The sequence below is a fragment of the Solea senegalensis genome, linkage group LG5 (assembly GCF_019176455.1).
Source record: "Solea senegalensis isolate Sse05_10M linkage group LG5, IFAPA_SoseM_1, whole genome shotgun sequence".
In the NCBI taxonomy this organism is placed as follows: Eukaryota; Metazoa; Chordata; class Actinopteri; order Pleuronectiformes; family Soleidae; genus Solea; species Solea senegalensis.
In genome coordinates, this window is record NC_058025.1 from 21,296,096 (window position 1) to 21,318,598 (window position 22,503).

General features: G+C 39.9%; 3 protein-coding genes across 5 annotated transcripts; 2 read left to right on the forward strand and 1 right to left on the reverse strand.

Annotated features, from left to right (window-relative positions):
- Positions 1-2,465: 2,465 nt before the first annotated feature.
- LOC122770151 (cell division cycle protein 20 homolog B-like) lies at positions 2,466-15,767 on the forward strand. 3 transcript variants are annotated; one of them, XM_044027158.1, is made up of 12 exons: positions 2,466-2,593; positions 3,010-3,069; positions 9,446-9,668; positions 10,397-10,527; positions 10,901-10,952; positions 12,247-12,351; positions 12,718-12,929; positions 13,018-13,112; positions 13,293-13,521; positions 13,769-13,894; positions 14,082-14,205; positions 15,316-15,767. In XM_044027158.1, exons 1-12 carry the CDS (start codon positions 2,549-2,551, stop codon positions 15,411-15,413), a joined length of 1,500 nt encoding a protein of 499 aa, XP_043883093.1. In that variant the 5' UTR covers positions 2,466-2,548; the 3' UTR covers positions 15,414-15,767. The 3 variants fall into 3 exon arrangements, with proteins under 3 accessions (XP_043883093.1, XP_043883094.1, XP_043883095.1); XM_044027159.1 differs by having other exon boundaries at positions 9,449-9,668; XM_044027160.1 differs by having other exon boundaries at positions 2,466-2,554.
- gpx8 (glutathione peroxidase 8 (putative)) lies at positions 4,751-8,510 on the reverse strand. Its single transcript, XM_044027161.1, has 3 exons — positions 8,229-8,510; positions 7,784-8,045; positions 4,751-5,390 (listed from the first exon to the last, which is right to left on the reverse strand). The coding sequence occupies exons 1-3, from the start codon at positions 8,433-8,435 to the stop codon at positions 5,227-5,229; spliced, it is 633 nt and encodes a 210-aa protein (XP_043883096.1). The 5' UTR covers positions 8,436-8,510; the 3' UTR covers positions 4,751-5,226.
- A 1,623-nt stretch (positions 15,768-17,390) lies between the features above and the next one.
- Positions 17,391-21,681, forward strand: LOC122768998. The gene is made up of 6 exons (XM_044025246.1): positions 17,391-17,401; positions 17,476-17,674; positions 18,316-18,684; positions 18,987-19,295; positions 19,436-19,537; positions 21,062-21,681. Exons 2-6 carry the CDS (start codon positions 17,629-17,631, stop codon positions 21,169-21,171), a joined length of 936 nt encoding a protein of 311 aa, XP_043881181.1. The 5' UTR covers positions 17,391-17,401; positions 17,476-17,628; the 3' UTR covers positions 21,172-21,681.
- Positions 21,682-22,503: the final 822 nt, after the last annotated feature.

A 22,503-nucleotide genomic window follows, 5' to 3' on the forward strand; every position in this document is an offset into this window, starting at 1 on the left:
TAACCTCAGTCAGATGTGAAGTGTTCTGTCTAACTCATCAAACAATGTCAAATATTAAATAAAATGCCTAAATATCATCAGCTTTTTGGATGTATCTACTGTTTTGTGACAATAATTCCAGTGGACTTTCAATGCATCTTTCTGCACTGCATTTATGCATTTAGTTTCAATCTTTTGTCATTTATGTTTATTTTATTACACGTGGACAAATGGCAGGGAATCAGGCTTGTGCACTGCTCCTGTGTGCAATTATGTCATAAATGTTGACTAATTTGAACACCTTGATCGTGATAACATTGTCCCTGCCCTGACCCTCTCTGATTGACCAAACACTGAGACACCGCCAACAATTTAAATTCCTGCTACCAAAGCTTATACAGCAAACGTCAGCGTCAGTTTTAGAGGCCACTTTTACTGCAAACAGGTCAGTTTGTCACTGAGCAGCAGCAGCAGCAGGAGGAGGAGGAAGAAGAGGAGGAGGGAGCGGACTGCACAGCTTTGTTTAAGAAGCTGCATGTGACACATTTGACCGGTTAAGCTGCCGCCAAACTGCGGGGGACAGTGCGGGAGGGGAAAAGGAAAATACACACACAATGCGTCTCTAAGGTGACTGAAGCCAAAACCTGATGAAGGCTCCAAACCACACAGAGTCCCGCGGGAAAGCAGGTGGAAGAAAATAAAAAATAATTGTAGCCTGCATGTGCTGGAGGATTAAAATTATTCTATTCAAGCATGTGTCTTATTTATTGAAGTATACAGGCGTCAGACACATTTATTTTAAACTTTGATTTTATTAATTAATGTATCTGTTATTTAGCGTATCTTCTCTATTGGCATATTGTGCATCCTATTATATAAGTAATAAAAAGTACCTTAATTATGGTTTGCCATGCATGGAGGATGAAGGCATGCCCTTCAATTTTGTCGTCTCTCATTGTATTCTGTATTCCTTTGTTCTTATGGTGAAAAAAGCTACACAAACGTTATCATTGTTGTAAATGATACGGTCAATTTTGTCGTTTTCTGCCCTTAAATAAAGGTATATAAAAATAAAGTACAACAGCACAATTCATTTCCCTCTGGAGCAAAAAACGACTAATCGACTAAACGTCTTGATGGTGAAGAACTGTCCTTTGACCCGACTTAAATCCTGCTTAATATTTCTGAAATTAGGCAGCTAATATGAAATATATAAAAATAAAGTAATTCATTTAGTAGCAAATTATAATCCCTCATCACAAAGTAAAAAGGTGACCTTTAGGTGACATAAAGCACGTGTTAGTTAGATGAATCAGAGGTTGGAGTCATGGAGCACATGTGTCGTGGCCTCCTGCTGGTCGGTGCGCACTGGTGGAGCCGCTCTGCTCCGTGGCGTGGAAAGTGCAGGCTGGAGCTCGGTGTTGTGGGTGTGTGAGCGCATATGGAAGTGGCAGGTGGAGAGAACGTGCGCCCGCTCGCGCGCTTCAGCTCACTTAGCGCCACAGCAGCTCAATCTAACTAAACGGTGCAATCCGCGGGACCACGGCGCGTGTCAGAGAGAGAGAGAGGGGGAGAGAGAAAGAGAGAGAGAGAGAGACTCCAAGCTCAACGTATATTTATTAAATGAAATGTCATTTATTGTTTTACTGCTGGTGTGTTTGTTTTTGTTTGTGTGTGAAATAATGACTCTTTTATAGCCATGATTTTGACTAAAATAACATTAAAACAGGGGCAATCGATATGAATATATACTACAATAATGTATATGTATTAAGTGTACCTTTTCTTTGAAATTGCCTGTGTTTGGAAGCATGCAATTCTCACAGAGTGTGACATATAATGTAAAAAGAATGTTCTGTAATTTCTGTCATTTTGGGATACAGTAATTGTTGAGTATTAATATTACACATCTGCATGCATATGGTTACTGACATAAATATAAATAGTAAAATAAAATATGTTAGAATTTGCCACTGTATCTGCCATTTTCTTAAATGAACACATACCCCTTAATATTAATACATAATTCACAACTCATCATCCTCATCATCTTCATGGTCAAAGCTATAATCAGCATGAATTCTCCTCCTCGTCTGAATTGCTGTGATTGAATAGACTTTGTTCAGTTGAACAGTCAGGGTCATGTGTTGCTGCAACAAACAGTGACATGAGCGTGTGTGTGCTGGTGGTCCAGGTCATTAACTGATAACACGCTGCCGCCTCCACCTTTCAATAGTTGCCGCGTTGCTCTTTTTTATTGTATCTGTTTTTTGTTTCCAGGAGAAACCAGGACGCACACATGGAGAGGGAAAAAGGGTGAGGGAGAGAGAGAGAGAGGGAGAGAGCAGGCAGGAGGAGACACCTCCTTCTTTGTACAAACAGGTCAAACCGCCTATGGCAGAGCAGAGGACGTTGGCCCCTGCTTCCCGCTCCTCTATCCGCCCGGGGGACAGTATTTAAGAGTGACACCCGTCCATGAGGAGAGGAGAGGAGAGGAGGAGGCAACAGGTGCAGCAGGCAGCAGCAGCAGCTCAGCCTCCTCACACTCTGAGAGGAAAGCAAATATTACATGAAGGTGCGTCTGAAACTCACAGCTGCAGAGACACATGACTGGGTGAGCCTTTACGTTTTGTGTTTTTAATTAATATATATATATATATATATATGTATATATATATATATATATATATATATATATATATATATATATATATATATATATATATATATATATATGTATATACATATGAAGAAATGTCCATATATATGCTTTATGGCTTCCCTGCTTTCACATATGTCCTGTTGCTGTTGCTGCTGCTGCCAAGCAACCACTTCAAAACACATGACTCTTTCTCTTTAGTTGAACCATGCACATCACACTGAGCACACCATGCATTAATAATCCATAACTGTGCTAAAGCTGTAGGTTTAGCATGTGGCAAATGATATGGATGATGATGAAGCAGCAGCAGCATCACCTTGATTTTTTTTACATTCTTTTACTCCTTTGTTTGTTTGTTTCCTGTCCAGGACAATATGAGGGACATGTCCAGAGATTGTGTAGGAAAGAGGAAGCAGTGGCTCTTTAAGGTAAGAGGAGAAATAAAAGTGTATATTCACAGATATAGACACACCTGCTTTAAGGGCACTGTTTTCAAGGTGCCTTTCTATCATCTCAAACCGGTCTGCTCGTTTTTGTCTGGCATTTTCACGCAGAGAACTGCAGCTCAAGAGATATTTTCTTTTTTCAGTATGTGATAAATCCCAGTTCTGAAATACTCGCCAACAACTTTGTCACTTTCAAAGTTTCAGTTCAGTTAAATGACCGTTATCCCTCATTCTGATGCTCAGTTTGACCTTTGAACTGAGTTACTGCAGAGTGAACGGCTGATTAGATGAGGAGAAGTTGAATGAGTGTAAGTGGCTAGTGACAAAAAAAGGTGACTCCTCCATGCGGCTCCAGATCTGGTGGTGACAGTGTGGCAGTGTACCGCTGCTGGCTGTGCTCCGGCAGGACTGACAGCTGCCAGCTGCACTCCTCACTGCTGCTACCACCTGATCTCCAACTGCTGCAGACACCGCCACACACTGTGGACACCACATCACTCACCCGTGTGGGAAATGACTAAACAGTGGCACAAAGATGACAAGAGGAGAGAATTAATAAGAAAAACATTGTTTGTCACACTTAAAGATCCAGTGTGTAACTTTTTAAAGGGGGTTTATGATTGTCCATTAGATGTCAGCATTTCTTACACACTGGACCTTTAGTATAATATCAGTTCAACATTTAGAACTCAGATGAGTTTGTTTGCATGTGCAGAAGGCTGTTGACTTGTGACTGGTTGGGAGGCAGTGTAATGTTAGCTGACGTTCCTCTGGCCAGCTCACACTGCTCTGCTACCTTAACAGTTACGTTCTGTCCTCGTTCCGTGACTCGAGCATCCTTCAGCCGGCAGAGGACAGTGAGGTTTATGTACCTCCACTCCACCTGGGAGTGCGTCCCAACAAAGATGCTCAGTGGCTGGCTGGTAGGCAGTGTCTTGTTAGCTGGTTGTTTGTGTGTGTGCCAGCTTACCTGCTGCTGCCCACCAGCTGTCCATTCAAATCCAGCACACTTCAAAACCAGTGGACTGGGATTCAGAACTGCGATTGTGCAGAAGGTTTGAGTGAGAGGTGACAATTTCCCCAAGAGAAATATCATCTATACTTTATAGAACTATAGAGTTCTGGGGTCTGACTTTAAATAGGGTCTCTGAGATTTTATCAAATCAAACTTAGGACTTTTTGAGCCCATTCTGAAGCTATATTAGTATTAATATTTTACATTTCAGGACAGCACTGGGCTTACAAACTGTTTGTAAACTTCTTTGCAGTTTTTTTAAGCATGGAGAATACAGAAAGAACTATACAACACAGATATTATCATTCAAAAACAATATAAACCCTCCTTATCCTCAAATCTAATTTTAAACCTCAAGAAAATCTTTATAATTAAAATGTATAAAAAAAGTTTGTCAGGTATTTTAGGTGTCTTTGTTGACTACCTATTTAGCTCTTTTAAAAATATGAAAATCACCATACAATCTCACTGCTTGACCTAAGATAGATCTTTTTAGTGTTTTATAGCGTCATATTATTTTTAACATACAGATGTTTTCATTTAATTTCAGTCATTAAATTAAAAAATGACTGAAAAAAAGTAAAAAAAAAAGATATAAACAATTTTTCAGAAGGCTTAAGTTTTAAAACATTCATTTTTCCAGGCTCATCAAGTAATAAAGTCATTTTATTTTTGTTGGATGGATGGTATAAATTTCGCTGGGCTCAAATCAGCCAATATCAGCCAATAATAACTGCTTTTGCTTTAAAAAACATATTTTTGTGGAAATGTTAGAAAAGTAAAAAAAAAACAACAACAACAACAAAAAAACAAAATCCAACATTTTTTCGAGGGCTGCAGCAGTGGTCATTTAAAAAAAATAGAATGATTGTCATCGGTCACCACAGGTTGATCTCTGTTACACACAGACACTCATTCACTCAAGTTTACATGACTTTCATTCTTTTGAGTCTAAAGCTAGTGGATCTTTTTCAAAATCTGTTACGTGTCTAGAGTGAGACACAGCATCGACCATGCTCGCTTTAACAGTTTGCATCTTCCACCACTTTGTGTTCCTGTCCAAACACAGGAAACACCGAGACAACAGAGCAGCAGCGTGTCCGCTTATTGAATGTTAGGCTCCGTCATAGCTCCATGCGTTTCTTCAGGATGATTTCTCGCACCATCACCGTCACTTCTTGTCGGATGCTTTCCATGGGCTCATCGGCTCGCCAGTAGCGCACGACCTTCCCCTCTGGATTTACCAGAAACTTCCAGAAATTCCACTTTGGGATTTTCTGCACAGAATCTAAAAAAACAAAAGTAAAAATCATTAAGTCAATGTGCTCTTTAAACTGTTTTCGCTTCAGGAATCATGTAGAACCAAAGCTAATCCGACTGACAACATGTGTTTAATTTCATTTAAAAAATAAACCATTTATCCTTTCTAACGATATCAAATCCCCAGTGTTGTGCTTTATTTTAACCAATTTTAAAAAAAGACTTGACCTAATAAAGTCTATGCCTGCTCAAGTCTTAAATATCTTAAAACATGTTTGCCATTGGACAGCTATGGACTTAAAAAGCAACACAACCTTCAGATACTGTGTAAATGGGCTGTTTTACTGGCGAAATTAAAGGGAGCAAACATATTTTTAAAACATGGTTGACCTAAGCATGCATCTATTTACTGAGGTGAACCATTTTTTCTTGTGTCCCTGCTGGAAGCCTTGTTTTCACCTTTCCACTTTGAACTGAACATTAGTAACCACAGGTCTGGAAAAATGTTATTTAATCAAAATCAAACAATTAAATTCTTCATTTGCAACTATGCACAGCACAGAGAGAAGTGTGCAAGGAATAAAACTACTTTCTGGCATAACAGACATTTAAATTAGGGATGGGAATCAGTATCAGTCAGATAAAAATATAAAATCTGATACAATCCAAAAATCCTGTGTATTACATTCTTAACAATGCACAGACTGTAAAAATGTAAAATAAAAATCAGCACAAGCATTTTAGCTGAGTCATGTTTGGGCTGCTTATTTCCTCTTCTTGGGAGAAGAATACTTGTTGCAGTTGGTGAATTATGTCTTTGAAATGACTCAGCACAAATGTGCTGCTAACAGCTTCATAAAATTCATAAATGGTCTAAAATGTCTGTATCAGACTAATATCAGTAGATACTCGAGTTTGTGATATCGGTCCCCAATTTAAATGACTTAAAATGTAGACTTTAAACACCCATTTAACTTTAAATGTGCACCTACAGTACTGTGTAAACGTCTTCAGCCACCATTAGATGTGTTTAAGCAATACTATGAGCAGATATAATTATATATTAATGTCTATTATAATACAAGAAAGTAAAGACAATGTGTAAGTATTTAAAAAACCTTCAAATATAGAAATACCTTCTGTGAGCTTAGTATTTATTTTGACCTGCCCTTACACTTGCTCTGTGGAAACCTAATTATTGTCATTAGCAACACCTTTGCCAACTTGTCCTACTCATTCAGGTCTGTTATGCCAGGATTTTTCAAAACACTCTATGGCATTACTTGCACATGTCATGTATACGAGTTTAAAGGGGTTACATTTATGTAAAATAAGTACAAAAGCAACCTTTCGCGATTAAAACACTTAGACACTGTAGACTAGAGTGTGGTTGCCCAGGTTCCCTGAAAACAAGGTTTTATGTATTTTTTTGTTTTTTGGCTTTTCCATTAGGGATAGTACCTGGTACTTATTATTATTAGTACCTGCTCTGACGAGGTTCCAAGAGAGCCGAGCTGAGACTATATATATTTTTACATTACATTACATTACATGTCATTTAGCAGACGCTTTTATCCAAAGCGATTTACAATAAGTGCATTTAAACATTTGGGTACAAATAAGAGCTATATACTTGATACCCAACTAACCTGATTTAGTACAACGAAAAAGAACTGCTTTGCTTGTCACTAGTCTGTGTGTCTGTGTCACTTATAAAACAATATCACAGCAGTTTCATGCAGCCGTGCTGTGACGACCCCGTCCAGGTGCTATAGTGATGGAAAACAACGTGCCTGATACACAAACCGTGTCGAGACGAGCCGTGCCGAGCTGTATAGAACTGTACAGTGGGAAAGTGCAATGAGTTAACCTTGGTTGAAGCTTTGCTTCTCTGACCAAGAGAAATTACTATCCACACCAGCATATCTGTTGCCAACAACCCTTCCACTTTAACACATCTCTACTGTGCATACCCCTAATTTTGCGTCTGATTGAGATGTTTTTGAGAGGCAAGAAGACCAGGTTTTCACAACCGATTGGAAAAAGGGCCTTCCTGCATGGAGTTTGCATGTTCTCCCCCGTGTGTGTGTGGGTTTTCTCCAGGAATTACAGATTAGGCAAGGGTGTACCCTGCCTAATCTGCCCACCACGACCCTCATGTGGAGGGTAAAGTGTAGAAGATGGACGTTTCCCTAACATCTGATAACATATCATGTTCATAGTACGAATAAATACTAATAATAAGCAAATTTGTCAAATTTGTCAGGCATAAAATGACAGTTTGTATCAGCAAGACTGCTGTCAAAGTTAAGTATAACTTTATAACTTTGTTAAAACAGCACAGTTAGTTGTGGTCTGATATTTCTTACACTGTATATAATAGTGACAGAGATAGTTTTAGTTTGACGTCTTTCCACGGACCTGTGAGGAACTTGAAGGCAGGTTCCGCCTCTGAGCCCATTAATTTAATCTTGCTGAAGAAAGGGAAGGTGACTCCGTAGGTGGACTTGGCGAAGACCTCGATGTCCCGGCTGGTCCCGGGCTCGGTGTCCCCGAACTGTCCGCAGGGAAAGGCCAGCACGTTGAAGTGAGAGGTGCCCAGATCCCGGTGTAGCTCCTGTAAGGACCTGTAGTTCGCCTCCGTCTGCTCGCTGTGACTCGCCACGTTTACAACCAAAGACGCCTGAGCAGCAGCAGGAGGGACCACAATCACCACAAATAACCTTTTTTATATAGATTTACTGAACAAACAAATACATACGATGACGCAGTGAAACCAGATTTAAAGTGCGAGAGGATTTCCAGGTTACACCCTGCACGGATTTTCTACTCTAAAGTGCAAACAGTGGTGATGATGTGGACTTACTTTTCCTCGGTACTTCTCCAAGGAGACTGTCCTCCCCTTCGCGTCTTTCACCTCGAAAGAGTAGAAATCCTCGGACTTCTTCGGCTTTACCAGCTGCGTTTGCAGGAGGAACAAACAGCCCACACCCACGGTCATGCTCAGCAGCACCGTCAGCCTCTTGGCTTTGGGGCTGGAGGACCTGGTAGGGTAGCCCCCTAACGCCTCCATCTTGGAGGGGGGAAGAACAGACCGTGCTCGGTGTGAGTGTCAGGAGGGTCGATCCTGATCCTGCCCGGATTCTGGAGGAGGAGGAGCGCAAAGTTAGCGGAAAAACAGGACAAAACCAGAAACTTAAAGTGCTCATTCCTTCAAAATAAAACCGTCCCCGTCACCAAATCACAACATCTCGAAGCACTTTGCCCAGACTTTACAACCCTATCAAGAGATAGATAATTCAACTGTCCACACAATAAGCAAGCACTTGGCTTCACTGGGGATAACATTCTTCCATTTACCATTTATAAATTCAAACATGCCCTTCTATCTATTAAAGAAGAGATCTAAATCAACAAATGTACTAACTAACTAACTATGCAAGCTCACTTGTCTATAGGTAAACTCCTGCAGATAAAATTATTATATTATATTATAATGATTCAAGTTGAAAACAAGTTTTTATTTGTCAAAATGTTCTTAATCATTAAATAGTTTTGCAGATTTCAAAGTTTTAACATTTACGTTAACTATCAGCATCCACAACTGCATCGTTGATAACTTTCCAATATCCTTATGAAATCAAAGTGTAACATTATCTCATGGCTTGTGTCACATGCATCATGTAACTACACCGTAACAACCCCTCCAAACAAAGCAGCATCCACAGGGCAACACAACCACCCAACACTGAAACACCATAACAATATCTGAACAAACACACATGACCCTTTTAGGGGCATTTTAGTCACCATGGCAACAACTTAGGCAAATGATATGATAGTGACATTAATTTGTTGATGATTTGGCGTGGTATAATATGCGTGATACATATCATTTATTATATTATATGTACTTAACAAGATTTAAATAGAAGGGTCAGAGGTCAATGTGAATTGTTTTAGGCTGAAAATATTAACCAGAAATACATTTTTAATTTTAATGCAGCTTGCTTCAGTTATGAGTGTGTCAATGTCAGAGGAAACTATTTATTTATTTATCTATTGTCGTCTTCTCGTGGACAGCAGGGCATTCATCAAGGGCCCTACAAGCGTTTCAAGAGGCGGCTCATCTACTGCAGCAGAGACTCCCCTGTTGTAAGTCCACCTGTGGCCTCTGGGAGGCGCCGTGAGTCAGGCTTTGACCTGGACACAGTGTGTCAGAGACTGGAGCTGGACGAGCTGGACTCTCCACCGAGATCCCGTGGAGCAGCAGAGCAGATGGGCCTGCGGAGAGACTGCCTCACAGGTGATCATGTTACCGCAGAGGATTGTAGGAGACCTGCCTGGACCTGCCTCTCACACTGATCTGTTTCTCAGACTTCACAATTTTCTCTTTCATTTTGACATGACTGGTCAATCGAACCAAACTCAATCAACCAACAGTGTTATACTGCTTTTATAACAAATACATTACTTTAATTGTGTTTTACACAAAAATGTAGGATTAACTAGTTTTACTGTTAAAACTTAATAACTGACTTGAAGATTCAGATTGAAAACCAATTCAATTCAATTCAATTTTATTTGTATAGCGCCAAATCATAACATACATTATCTCAAGAAGAGAGAGAGGGAGACCAGCAGCAGATACACAACAACTGTATCAGGTTTTAATTACAAAATAATAATAATGGTGATGATAAGCGTAGCCTCGAAAACTGGATCTTGATCCTGCAACCTGCATGATGAGAATACAGAGAGAGAGAGGGAGGGAAGGAAGGAAAGACACAAACTAGGGAGAGAAAGAGACAAGGTTAATGACATATAAAAAGTCATAATCAAATCCTGAGTGTGAGAGAGTGAATGTGCGTGCACCACAGGAAAATACCAACCAGTGCATTCATAACAATAAAAGTTGGATTTCACAAGAACACAGCTGTAACAATAACATATAAATACATTTGTTCCATAACTGTGTTGTAATACAAGTTAATATCTCCTGTCCTCATCTGTTTAATTATCTGTCCTTATCAGAGACAGCAGTTGACGGATGTGGGGCTGTTCCAACACCATCACATGGCACGATCAGTGTTCCAATGCCAATCAATTCATGTGATGTCATCTGTGCCCGCGGACGACCTGCCACAGGAAATGCCCCAGAACAGGTTTGTTTGAGGAACATGAACCTGTGCTACTGCAGTGATGCATTGTTTTTGTTCTCAATTGCATTTTCAGACTTATACACACACACACAAAATGAAGTAGTGGAAATAATGAATTGCTTCTGTTTATAGCTTTCGACGAGTTTTAAAATTGAGACAAAAGCAGAACAAATTATTCGTTCGACAACTGAAACATAGTAAAAACAGCAGCTCTCACTATGGTTCAAGTAACAGGTTTAATATTCTAATTATTTAGTGGAGCTAAATATGCCACACGATACAAACCATCATTTTTAATGTTAACTTCTACAAAGTCTCATGAATTAGCATGTTTGAAATTTTTTTATAAAAACAGTAGTTGATATTTTTTTCACAGGGATGGACATGGAGAGCTGCAGATGAAGGAGATGCCAATGCACAACAGGAGGGTAGAATAAACCTGGTCACTTTTTTCATTCTCTTCAGACAGAAATGTTATGCAATACCTTAGGAATGTCACCAGGAAATGAAAACAAATAGCTAAAACAAACAAAGAAAAAAAGCTGCTTGGCCTGGCTATATTTGTGTTTTTATAATCACCCTGCAACACAAATGGGAGTATGGGAAAGTGTGTTACAGTGCCCATATAGTATTGGAACAATTCCTTTATTTTTGCCATGGACTGAAAACATTTGGGTTTGACATCAAACGATGAATATGAGACAAAAGATTTCAGCTTTTACTTCTAGGTATTTACATCTGGATCTGATACACAGCATAGAAGATATCACCTTTTGTTTGAATCCACCCATTTTTCATGTGAGCAAAATTATTGGAACATGTGACTGACAGGTGTGTTGTGTTGCTGAGTCTATTCAAACAATAAATTGCGTTGAATGACTACGCTCAGTTTCAGACTGGGTAGGATAGGTTTTGCATGTGCAGACTGCATACTGTTAGCAGAAGACTTCATGAACTAACATACAGAGGCTACACCAGAAGATGCAAACCACTCATTAGCAAGAAGAATAGGAAGACCAGGCTGGAATTTATCAAAAAGTGCAGAAACAAGCCTGAAAAATTCTGGGACAAAGTTAAATGGACAGTGAGACAAAGATAAACTTTTACCAAAGTGATGGAAAGGCTAAAGTTTGGAGAAAGAAACGATCTGCTCGTGATCCAAAACATACAAGCTCATCTGTGAAACACAGTGGAGGTAATGTCATGGCTTGGGCTTGCATGGCTTCTTCTGGGATGGGCTCAATACTCTTCATTGATGATTTAACACGTGAGGGCAGCAGCAAAATGAACGCAGAAGTCTACAGAAACATTTTGTCTGCCAATTTAAAGAAACATGCAACCAAACTGATTGGGAGATCCTTCATCATGCAGCAAGATAATGACCCCAAACACAAAGGAGTTCATCAGGGGCAGGAAGTGGAAGGTGTCAGTCACATGTTCCAATACTTTTGCTTACATGAAAAATGGGTGGTTTCAAACAAAAGGTGCTATCTTCTATGTTGCGTATCAGATCCAGATGTAAATACCTGGAAGTAAAATAAAGCAATTGGCCTCACTGTTTCAATACTATAGGAGGGCACTGTACAAATTAAAAAAAACTCTTGACATTCTTTTAATTTAAATAATTGAGAACATTTAAGTGATCCTTATCATGAATGAAAACCAATGTGTTACCAATGTGAAACACTGTGTTTTTGTGTCAATAATGTTTTTCCATTGCAGGCTCTGATGAGGGAAAACCTGGTCCGGTTCCATTTACTGTTCTGGACAAAGTTCAGGGGGAGTCGATGGTGAAGCTAGCGGCGCCGTCACTACTTAACGATTTCTGTAAGTGAATGCACACAAATCCTGTGTTGTACTTAAAATGCTCTGCATGTTATAGAAGTGTCCTTGCGCCAACACACCCAATTCAAATAAATGGGTCGTTAACAGGATTTTTGTTTTGTACTCAATTCTATTGTAAGTCGCTTTGGATAAGAGAGTCTGCTAAACGACATGTAATGTTTAAATCAGGCCTTGTATTGCAGGTGAGCTCTAAAGCTCCCAGTACTGGTTTGTCTGATCTTCAAAGTTGACACTTGCCCAGAATTAAATAAAGAACTCTTAAAAGCCCATGTAACGTATGCTTTAAATCGGTTAAGACACATCAGAACTTCTGCAACTGTTCTCTTTGTCCCATCTCTTCACTTTCAGACACTAATGTTCTCGACTGCAGTTGTGATGGTCTGGTTGCATTAGCACTGGGCTCTTCTGTTTACCTCTGGAATTCAGAAACTCAAGCTCTGATGGGAAGTTTGTGCCTGAATCCACAACCAGGACGACTGCACCGTCAGTCCATCTCGTCTCTGTGCTGGAGCAGAGACGGCAGAGCTCTCTGCTTTGGGACCAAGTCGGGGGAGATACAGGTAAACTTCAAGTAAATGGGTGGTATGCAACAGGTTGAATCTGCAGGCTGACAGTTTGTGGTGTCTTTGTATCGCTCTGACTCATTAGTTGTGGGATGTTGAAAAAAAGCAGACCACGAGGAGCCTGCCTTCACACTTCTCTGCGATCGGAGCACTTTCCTGGAAACAGCACTTACTCAGCAGGTACTGGTTTGTGTTTGTTGTCAATAGAACAAATGACACAGCACATTAAGCTATACGTGGTTAAAGGGATAGTTCTTGTTTTTTTGAAGTGTGGTTGTACGAGGTACAACCACATCTCAGTGTCTTACAATGATCAACGCATCATTTATGTTGTGCAATCACAGTGTCTCAATCAAACAGCGGGTCTGTTCTTGGACGTATACATCACCTTGACCCTCGGGCTCCTGCACCGCTGGTTGGTGCTGCAGTGCAGACAGAGGGGATCTGCAGCCTGCAGTGGTCACCAGGAGACGACTGGCTGGCCAGCGGCTCCACAGACGGCCTCCTGCATATATGGGATAGTGACATTGCAGGGCATACAAGATCAAAACAGCCAGTGAAGACTATGAAACAGCCCAGTGCTGTTAAGGTCAGTAGCAATGAAACACATTGGTTTACTTTGTGTTGTGTATGGGTATTTTATATTTTCAACTAAATAAATTTTCTGTGCGCAAACATGCATTCCGTCTTGATCATCACATATCACGTTTGTGCAAACTTGAGTCACATGATCATTTTGGGCGAAAAACTAATCATTGGACGATCTGTTCAAACAATTGAACGAACTCCTGACCATTATTTGTCTTGTCATGTAATCAATGTGTTTGTGTCTCCAGTCAATGGGATGGTGTCCGTGGCAAGGAAAGATGATCGCTACAGGAGGAGGATGGAAAGATGGAGAGCTGAGAATCTGGGACACACAATCTGGGACATGTGTGACCTCTGCAAACACAAACTCACAGGTGCTTATAGATACGTGCTAAAAGCTACCAATGTCCACTGATGGCTATTAGGATGTGGAGAGAATTTTAACAAATAAGATAAAAACAAACACATTTCAGACACTAGCTTTAAGCCTCCGATGACTGCAAATGTATTTTTGGTGTGAGTACATAACAAACACATTATTAGTAATTCATCTCCTTCCAGATCTGCTCTCTGCGATGGGCTGAAAAGAAGCAATTTTTGGTCACAGGTCATGGCCGCCCTCATCACCAAATCATCCGCTGGACATGGGAGTTTCCTTCCCTCAACCCAGTCCAGCAGCTCACAGGTCAGGGACCATCAGTAGTTGTGTAGGAAGTAGTAACATCTATTGGTGAGACTGTGCAGATTGCAACAAACGTAGGACCCCGCCATTCTCCCCTCCTTTTCTACATGCAGAACATGGAACTACATTGTCCATCACATACCTGGAGGGACAACTCACAACTCTCTTCACTCTCTCTGAAAATTGAGTTTGCATCATAAGCTTCCTCTTCAAAACAAAAAAAAGCACACTTAAAAACATGTTCTCAAATATACAGTATTTAATTAGTAGTTTCAATTATTCAGACAGACAGACAGAAAAACAACTTGATTACTTTATTAATCTCTTTGGGGGAAATTAAAAACTCACCCGCAGCAGTTAGATTAAACGCCCTACAGGAAGCAAGAAAAACTCCCCAGGTACCATACAGGTGTGTGTGTATATATACGTATATAAACTGTACAAACTCCTCGTGGGGGGGGGGGAGGGCGAACAAAACAAACAGAAATAACAGAGGGACTGAAGGGCAGGGAAGAGTAGTCTGCAAACAAATAAACAACTCACAATTCACAAAAGCATGTGCAATAAAACTATGTGCAATATGGTGTACACACTCACTTACACACACACATATATATACTGTATATATACATATACATACATATATGTGTATATATACGCATATATACACATATGTATATATGCGTATATATACAGTGGGTACAGAAAGTGTTCTGACTCAGACTTAAGACTTAAATCTTTCACTCTTTGTTTCATTGCAGCCATTTTCTAAAATCAAAAAAGTTCATTTTATTTTCTCATTAATGTACACTCTGAATACTTTCCGTACCCACTATATGTACTCCCCTCCCCAATGAGGAGCTCATAAACTCCCCCTTACTGTGACACATAGAACCCTTAAACAGTTCTCATCATAGGAATTACCACATGGTATTTTTAATTACCACAACTCCGTTGACTGATATAATGAATAGCAACACTTTTCTGACTCATTCCCTTCCTGAGCTTCCAGTGACTGTGAAACTGATACATGTCAGAAACCATTGCATTTGATTTGAAACAGTGTCTTTAAACAATACATTTCAAAATTGCATTTGTTTTGTTTATATTTAGGTCACTCTCATCGAGTTCTGCACTTGGCCTTAAACCCTGACGATACTCAGGTCTTCTCTGCGGGAGTGGACCACCGTTTTCACATCTGGAATATTTAGTCATCATCACACAGAGCTCAGAGCATGTCACTCACGTTTTTCTTGGTGATTCTTCTGTGTCAGGCCTTCACATTTCCCGTCATCTGCCAGAAGCCATACCGCCAACAAGTCATGCACCACAATGTGAGGGTTTTTGTGGATTCTTTATGACAAATTTATAAACCCTTCTTATTTATGACCTTTTTAATTGTGGAATAAACCAGGAGTGAATGCTAGGAGTGAATCTTACTGAGGGTCAAATGCTTGTTATATAATTTACAACATTTTCATGATGAGATATTGAAGAAGAACTGGAAATAGCAACTCAGGAAAATGTTTACAGATGTTATAAATCAAGTGAGAAGTAAATTCATTCTACAACACACTTCCATTCAAACTGACTTCTTTTTGCAACCAGCAGAGTTGCCCCCCGGTGGCTATTTAACTAATTCATCTTTGACTTAAACTGGACCATAATTCACAAAATGTACATCATGTTCTACTGAAGGTGGCCTGAAACTAGTCATTGAGACCATGAGCACTTCAGGGAAAGCTGTGCTGACATTATAAATAAGTGATAATTAGACCAATTTTCTATAGATTCACTTACTAACTGACTTTGCAACAAGTGGAGTCACCCTCTCATGGTCATTCATCCAGGTTTCAGGCTCTTCAGCATTGGCTTTATTCTCTTTGACTGAAGACATGTCCATAATTCATATACTGTCCGTGATTCCATATGCAGCATAAAAGACAGTTGCATTTATTTGAAACCAACACCTTAATTAAAAAAAAATACAAATATGAACAGAATTACAGAAAATCTGATGAAAAATCGGTATCAGAACTGTATGATCAAACAAACTGAGCTGGGCCTATAAAATGTGTTTTAGGGAACAAAAAGTTGTCAGGCTCATGTCAGTGTAACTGATGTGTGTTAGTGTTTAAAGTATTTAAAAGAAGGGCAGTGATGACTGCTCAACATCGATAAAAATGAAAGCAGAGTTTTCTGTGGTAAAGGTTTGCATGTTGACTTGATGAGAATAAAGAGAACACTTTGTCGAAAAGTGGTCAAGAAAAGAAAAAAGTGTGACAGTGTGGCAGTGTGGCTAACTGTGATGCACGTGAGACCTGTTTCTCAGGCTGAGCTTAACCACTTTTCATCAAGACACAGACCGGTAGTCTGATGCAGAAGCCACGATGTGAAAACTGCATACCCGAAGTTTGGGTTTGCTGTATTTACATTTTTTGAAAGTTGAACTGAGGTTGCACCTCACATCTGTAATAAATACATATGTACTTTCACCGTAAGCCAATGACGGGAATGTCATTGGCTCTCTCGTGGGAATGTGTAAAAAATGTCAAATAAAATATGTAAAAACACTGTGGATCAGGTCAAAGATGAACTGGCTGAACAAGAAATCCTGAAACATGGTAACAGGGTGTGTCCTGGCTGCAAATGATTAATCTCACTTTCCACTTTTAAATGTTATACTGCAGCTGTAGGTGCTCACATCATAACTTCAAGATCCTTCTTCTTCACACCAGGTCCAGTTTTTCATATGATTTTAGTTCAGTGAGGACAGAGTATGAGCCCAACAAACATTTCATTATGTTTCAAGATCTTCCTTTTTAGATTATGGTACTTTCCGTAAATCATTGTCTGGAATTTCCTTGAGCTAAAATATGCTCTAGGTCAAGGTGGAAGTGCTAAAAATAGTGCCACTATTGTGGGTGTGTTTTTTTGTGTGCTATAAATAGTGGCACTATTTTTAGCACAAAAAAAATCCACACCCAAAATAGTTCTGCAGTTCTGAGGCAGAGTTCACTCTCTCCAGACACATGGTTGATAAACAAGACAAAGATACACAACTTCATCAGAAAGAAAATTTATGAAACTAAGATTTTTGTTCTGAGAATCATTAAAAAGTGCATTGTCAGATAATAAGCAGGCGTTTTAGTATCTCATTCTCAGGTGTGAAGTATGTGAACATGACGTGAGTAAACAGGTAAGCAGCCAAAGTGGCCTCTCCCACTTTCTCCGTGTCACGCTATAACACCACCTCTACTGTTGAGTCATAAGCAGGAGCACAGGGAATTTTTGGCAGACCGGGGGGAGAGAGGAGAAACATTGCAGAGGACTTTCATAATAATAAGATTTGAAGAAATCCTGCTGGATGGAAAAGGAAGAAGAAGATACAACACACCACCACGAAGCAGAGACAGATTCTACTGTATGTTCACCTGTGAGACCCAGATTTTGCAGAGACTGGCTGTCCTGGGTAACTGTTTCCAACTATCAACTAACTCTAATCGCAAGTTTGTTGTAATGCATTGATATATTTAACCACAGGCAGAACTCTTGTACATTTGACAAGGTGTCATTTATATCAGTGTTATTTGTTCTTTGTTCTTAGTAAGAATCAATTCAGTATATGACAGCACAAGAAAGATTTTGCTGTTTTCTGAAGATCATATATAATTACATTGTAAAGAATGTAGACATGTTGAACAATTCTACATATATATGTATATATACATATATATATATATATATCTTTTCCAATAACAATACAATTACAAAAAAATGACAGAGGTTGCACTTCCTAAGTAAGAAGAAATCAAGGACAACATCAGACAAAAATACTCACATTTCTCTTAATATTTTGGCTCAAATCACAAACAAAAGTTTGCATGTTTTGGCACGTATCCCTCATCACAGCGTCTGCAGTATTGTGCAGGTTTAACGTTCAAGCTCAGCTGTGAACCTATTTATTTTGGCACATTAAATCCTCACAGTACTGCAAATGTTTGTGATGATCTGTAGTAAAACAATGGCCTCTTCCATCATTCATTCATGCACAGCCATTACATTTGTCAATATCTCACCTTTTCCCCAACTCTCTTATGTTCTTCTGCACAGTGGTGTGTCATGGCATAGCAGTGGGTCAGATCACCTCACACTACTTCATAGTGCAGAGGCCCATGTCCTGGTCTGAAGCCCGGGAGTTCTGTCTGAGGCACTATGTGGACCTTGCTGTCCTCGGCACAGAGCAGCAATACTTCACTCTCCTCAATGCCACACTGGCAAACAGAGTCAGCCTTTGGCTCGGTCTGCAGCGCAAGACGATCTTCAGTAGCTGGACCTGGGTGAATGGGGAGGAGCTGAAGTACCAACACTGGTACAGGTGGAACTATGAAGGCCACTGTGCAAGTCTGGAGTCCATGATGGAGAGAAATGAGAAGATGCTGGCACGTTACTGTGACGAGTCACACATGTTTGTCTGTCAGGGTAATGAATGTTCATATTTCAATATTAATAATTGTTTATATTGTTTCAGGCCAATATTTGTTTTCATTGTTTACATATACTACATCTTCTGTGAAAATATACATTTCTATAAATACTGTATTACTTCTTAAACTAGCTCATCTCCACAAGGTAATTCGTAGATAGATATATATATATATATATCTTTGTAGATATAGGTCATTTTGCAGTATATATCCATTAAAGCAGTTTCATGTGTTTGTCAAATTGAATTTAATCTTGAAATTCACATTTGTTTTTGACTTGTTTGCTCTGTCTCGCAGGTCCAGTTTCCCCTCAGCCAGTGATGGCTGACTCTGTGGGCGTTGACCAGATAAATCTCAGCTGGAATGTCTCCGCCTATATGCAGATGACATCACACAATTACAGCGTGACAATGTGCAGCAGCACATGTAAAACTCATATTTACCCCTACGCCGAGGGCTCAGCCTCCATGAACATCAACATCTCCAACCTGACTTCGGCCACTGAGTACTTGATTAAGACTGCTGCTTTTGTTGTTCGACCTGAGAACAACACTGGTGAAAATACAATCCTTCAAAGTAAAACAACGGTTTTACAAGTCAAAACAGGTAGGAGAGACTTCAGTGTAAACTTTGTCGCTTTATTCTCCATTTGTATTGCTGCAGGTTTCTTGACTTTATTTGTAACTACTTCTACCATGTTCCGTAAACACTGTCTCTAACTCAGATTTGTATTTTCTCCTCTGTAGCAGATTGTTGTGCACACAATGTCATCACTATCATTTTGAAGTGGCTTAAGCTCATATATGTGGCTATTCCATTCTGGACCCTTTATTGCATCCTGAAAAAAGGTAAATCTCCTTCCTTTTTTAAAAGATAATATCACTTAAGTCATTACATTACATTACATGTCATTTAGCAGACGCTTTTATCCAAAGCAACTTACAATAAATGCATTTAAACATTTGGGTACAAATAAGAGCAGAAGTAGAAGAAGGTAAGAGCTTCAAGTAAGCCAAACTATGAAGTGCTAGTCGTAAGTGCGACTTTTTTTGCCGTCTCTGCGATCCTCTCAGTGAGGGGGGAGCAAGCCGGTTTGCCGATGCAGAGCGGAGTGGGCGGGCTGGGGTGTAGGTTTTGATCATGTCCTGGATGTAGGCTGGACCGGATCCGTTTGTAGCATGGAACGCAAGCACTAGAGTCTTAAAGCGGATGCGAGCAGCTACAGGAAGCCAGTGAAGGGAGCGGAGGAGTGGTGTAGTGTGGGAGAATTTTGGTAAGTTGAAGACCAGTCAAGCTGCTGCATTCTGGATGAGTTGCAGAGGTCCAAGCGTGAGATGACAAGAGCCTGGACCAGAACTGTGCCGCCTTCTGGGTTAGAAGAGGCCGTGTCCTTCTGATGTTGTGCAACATGTATCTGCAAGATCGAGCTGTTGCAGCAATGTTGGCAGTGAGGGAGAGATGGTCATCAAGTTCCTTGCGGTATGAGAAGGAGCTACCACAGAGTTGTCGAGGGTGATGGTTAGATCTGTGGTGGGAGAGCCCTTTCCTGGGAGAAAAAGAAACTCAGTCTTGTCGAGATTGAGTTTCAGGTGATGGTCAGACATCCACTGAGAGATGTCGGTCAGACAAGGGGAGATCCGTTCTGCTACATGTGTGTCGGAGCTGGGAAAAGAGAGAATGAGTTGGGTGTCATTGGCGTAGCTGTGATAGGAAAAACCATGAGAGACAATAACAGAACCAAGAGAGTTGGTGTATAGAGAGAAGAGGAGAGGGCCCAAGACAGAACCCCGAGGGACCCCAGTAGCTAGAGGACAGGGTTCTAACACAGATCCTCTCCAGGTTACTCTGTATGTTCGGTTTTGAAGATGGGATGAGAGTAGTGCAAGTGCAGAGTCTGAGACACCTAGTTCCTGAAGGAAGGTAGGAAACAATTGCAACAATTGACAGGTACTTAGCCTCCGGTTTAGCCTCCTGAAGCTGCCGCTTCAAAGTGAGTGCTGATTTTTAAAAGACACCTGATTAGGTGCTGATTGGTTGCAGCTGTGTGGCCACTCCCTGATTAGGGGCTGATTGGTTACAGCAGTGTTGGCCACTTCCTGTAGCCAATGAAACTTCAGTGAAGCTTTTTTTTCTAAAAGAAAACACCTGATTAGGGGCTGATTGGCAACAGCAGTGTTGGCTACTCCCCTGTAGCCAATGAAAGTTCACACCTGGTGATGGTGATGGCTCAATAGAAATTTGGTCAAAACAGCAACAATAACAACTTTCTCTTTGACCGAGCAGACAAAATATCAACAACAAACTTTCACCTTAAAGTCATAATCCTAACACAAAAACATGTTTAATGAGTATCGTTTTTTGTTTTTTTTCAGGTGGTGATGCTGATAACGATTTTGAGTCAAGTCATGAGGTCTCATCAGTGAAGTTATCTGAGGACACAGTTATTAATCTGGATCAGGAGAAAACCAGACGCATTGGTTGAAAAGGGGGCGATCTTTATCTGTATCTATTACAGAATGTCATCTAATCCTTTAATCATGTTCACAGTGTTCACAGACAGTTGTCAGTTCATCTAACCAGCTAAGTGATAGGAACATGACAATGAAACGTGAGTCAATCTAATTGAAGCATAAGATAAACTTTCATGGCCAACTCGCACCAACATGGTGGAAACGCAGTCTGAAACTCTTCCCATTTACTTTGAATGGAGCAGCATCAAGCATGGCCAAGTGCTTTGTGAATCCATTACTTCAATCTGCCCGTGTTGATTTTTTACACGCGACTAGTCACAGACAAACTAGTGACTAGTGACTCGTAAAACAGTTGTTTTGTGTCTCATTAGAATTAGAATCAGTCAAATTAAAATTGTTCAGTCCTTTCTCCATGACCAGAACACAGACTCTGTCTGACAGGGTTTGTGGTGCTGCTCGTCAGTGTTGACACTAAATACACCAGACTCCTCTGTTAAATGTTGAGATTTTAAATATTTACTTGGTAATTGTTGGAGATGAACCCACGTTTTCAGGATTGTTAAGTCTTTTTAACTGATCTACAGTTCATCATTGTTCGAAAGTCTGACGACGTCATGCATAGTGTCATCTCAACTCACTTCTAACCTCAACAGAGCAAGCACTGCTTTAGAAACAATCAATTTTTTGAATTTATATTTTGCTTTAGAAGCCACATAGGAATGGCAGCCTGTCGCACACTTCCTCATGTTTTACCACTCCAGTGGGAAGTGCAGCTGAAAAAGGGTAAATCTATCTTTTAGTACATAATAACAAATCCCTCACAATGATGATCCTATTTATTTCAAAAAGCAGAACGTAAATGAATGTGAAATTGTCCAGTGTCCCTGAAAAGGGAATCAACTTAATCTGGCATCCCTGGTCAGGTGTTATAACAACTTCATCAAAAAAAAAATTTTAGGCATAGGTTTGCCCTTTGTATAATTAGTATCTGTTGTTTTTTTTATTTCAACTTTTGCTTGCTAACTTACTCTAACTATCAAACTCTATAGGTTTATACAAAACATATAAATATTATACAGTATATTACAAGATCTTTTTTTTTAGGAGAGAGTGTCAGTAATTTACTTTGAGGCCTTCAAGAATATTGAAAACATTGCACTGATTTGCAAAAGGTCACATTTTACGGTACTGTGATTACAACTATAATGTTTCTCAACTAAGCTTAGCCTACAACAGTGTTGTGATACTTCAGGAATCTTTGTTTGAATCTCTAGAGTGCATTTGGGATATAATATTCTACTCTGCGATTTTCATAACACTTTACTTTTAAGTACACATATATT

Excerpts from the sequence above, each read along its gene's own strand:
- LOC122770151 (XM_044027158.1), top strand. The coding sequence starts at position 2,549 with ATGAAGGTGCGTCTGAAACTCACAGCTGCAGAGACACATGACTGG. Across the intron at positions 13,522-13,768 it reads AACAGCCCAGTGCTGTTAAG|TCAATGGGATGGTGTCCGTG; the intron begins GTCAGTAGCAAT and ends TTGTGTCTCCAG. Across the intron at positions 14,206-15,315 it reads CCCAGTCCAGCAGCTCACAG|GTCACTCTCATCGAGTTCTG; the intron begins GTCAGGGACCAT and ends GTTTATATTTAG.
- gpx8 (XM_044027161.1), bottom strand. The coding sequence starts at position 8,435 with ATGGAGGCGTTAGGGGGCTACCCTACCAGGTCCTCCAGCCCCAAAGCC. Across the intron at positions 8,046-8,228 it reads TGGAGAAGTACCGAGGAAAA|GCGTCTTTGGTTGTAAACGT; the intron begins GTAAGTCCACAT and ends GCTGCTGCTCAG. Across the intron at positions 5,391-7,783 it reads TGCCTTCAAGTTCCTCACAG|ATTCTGTGCAGAAAATCCCA; the intron begins GTCCGTGGAAAG and ends TTGTTTTTTTAG.
- LOC122768998 (XM_044025246.1), top strand. The coding sequence starts at position 17,629 with ATGTTCACCTGTGAGACCCAGATTTTGCAGAGACTGGCTGTCCTGG. Across the intron at positions 19,296-19,435 it reads GGTTTTACAAGTCAAAACAG|CAGATTGTTGTGCACACAAT; the intron begins GTAGGAGAGACT and ends TCTCCTCTGTAG. Across the intron at positions 19,538-21,061 it reads TTATTGCATCCTGAAAAAAG|GTGGTGATGCTGATAACGAT; the intron begins GTAAATCTCCTT and ends GTTTTTTTTCAG.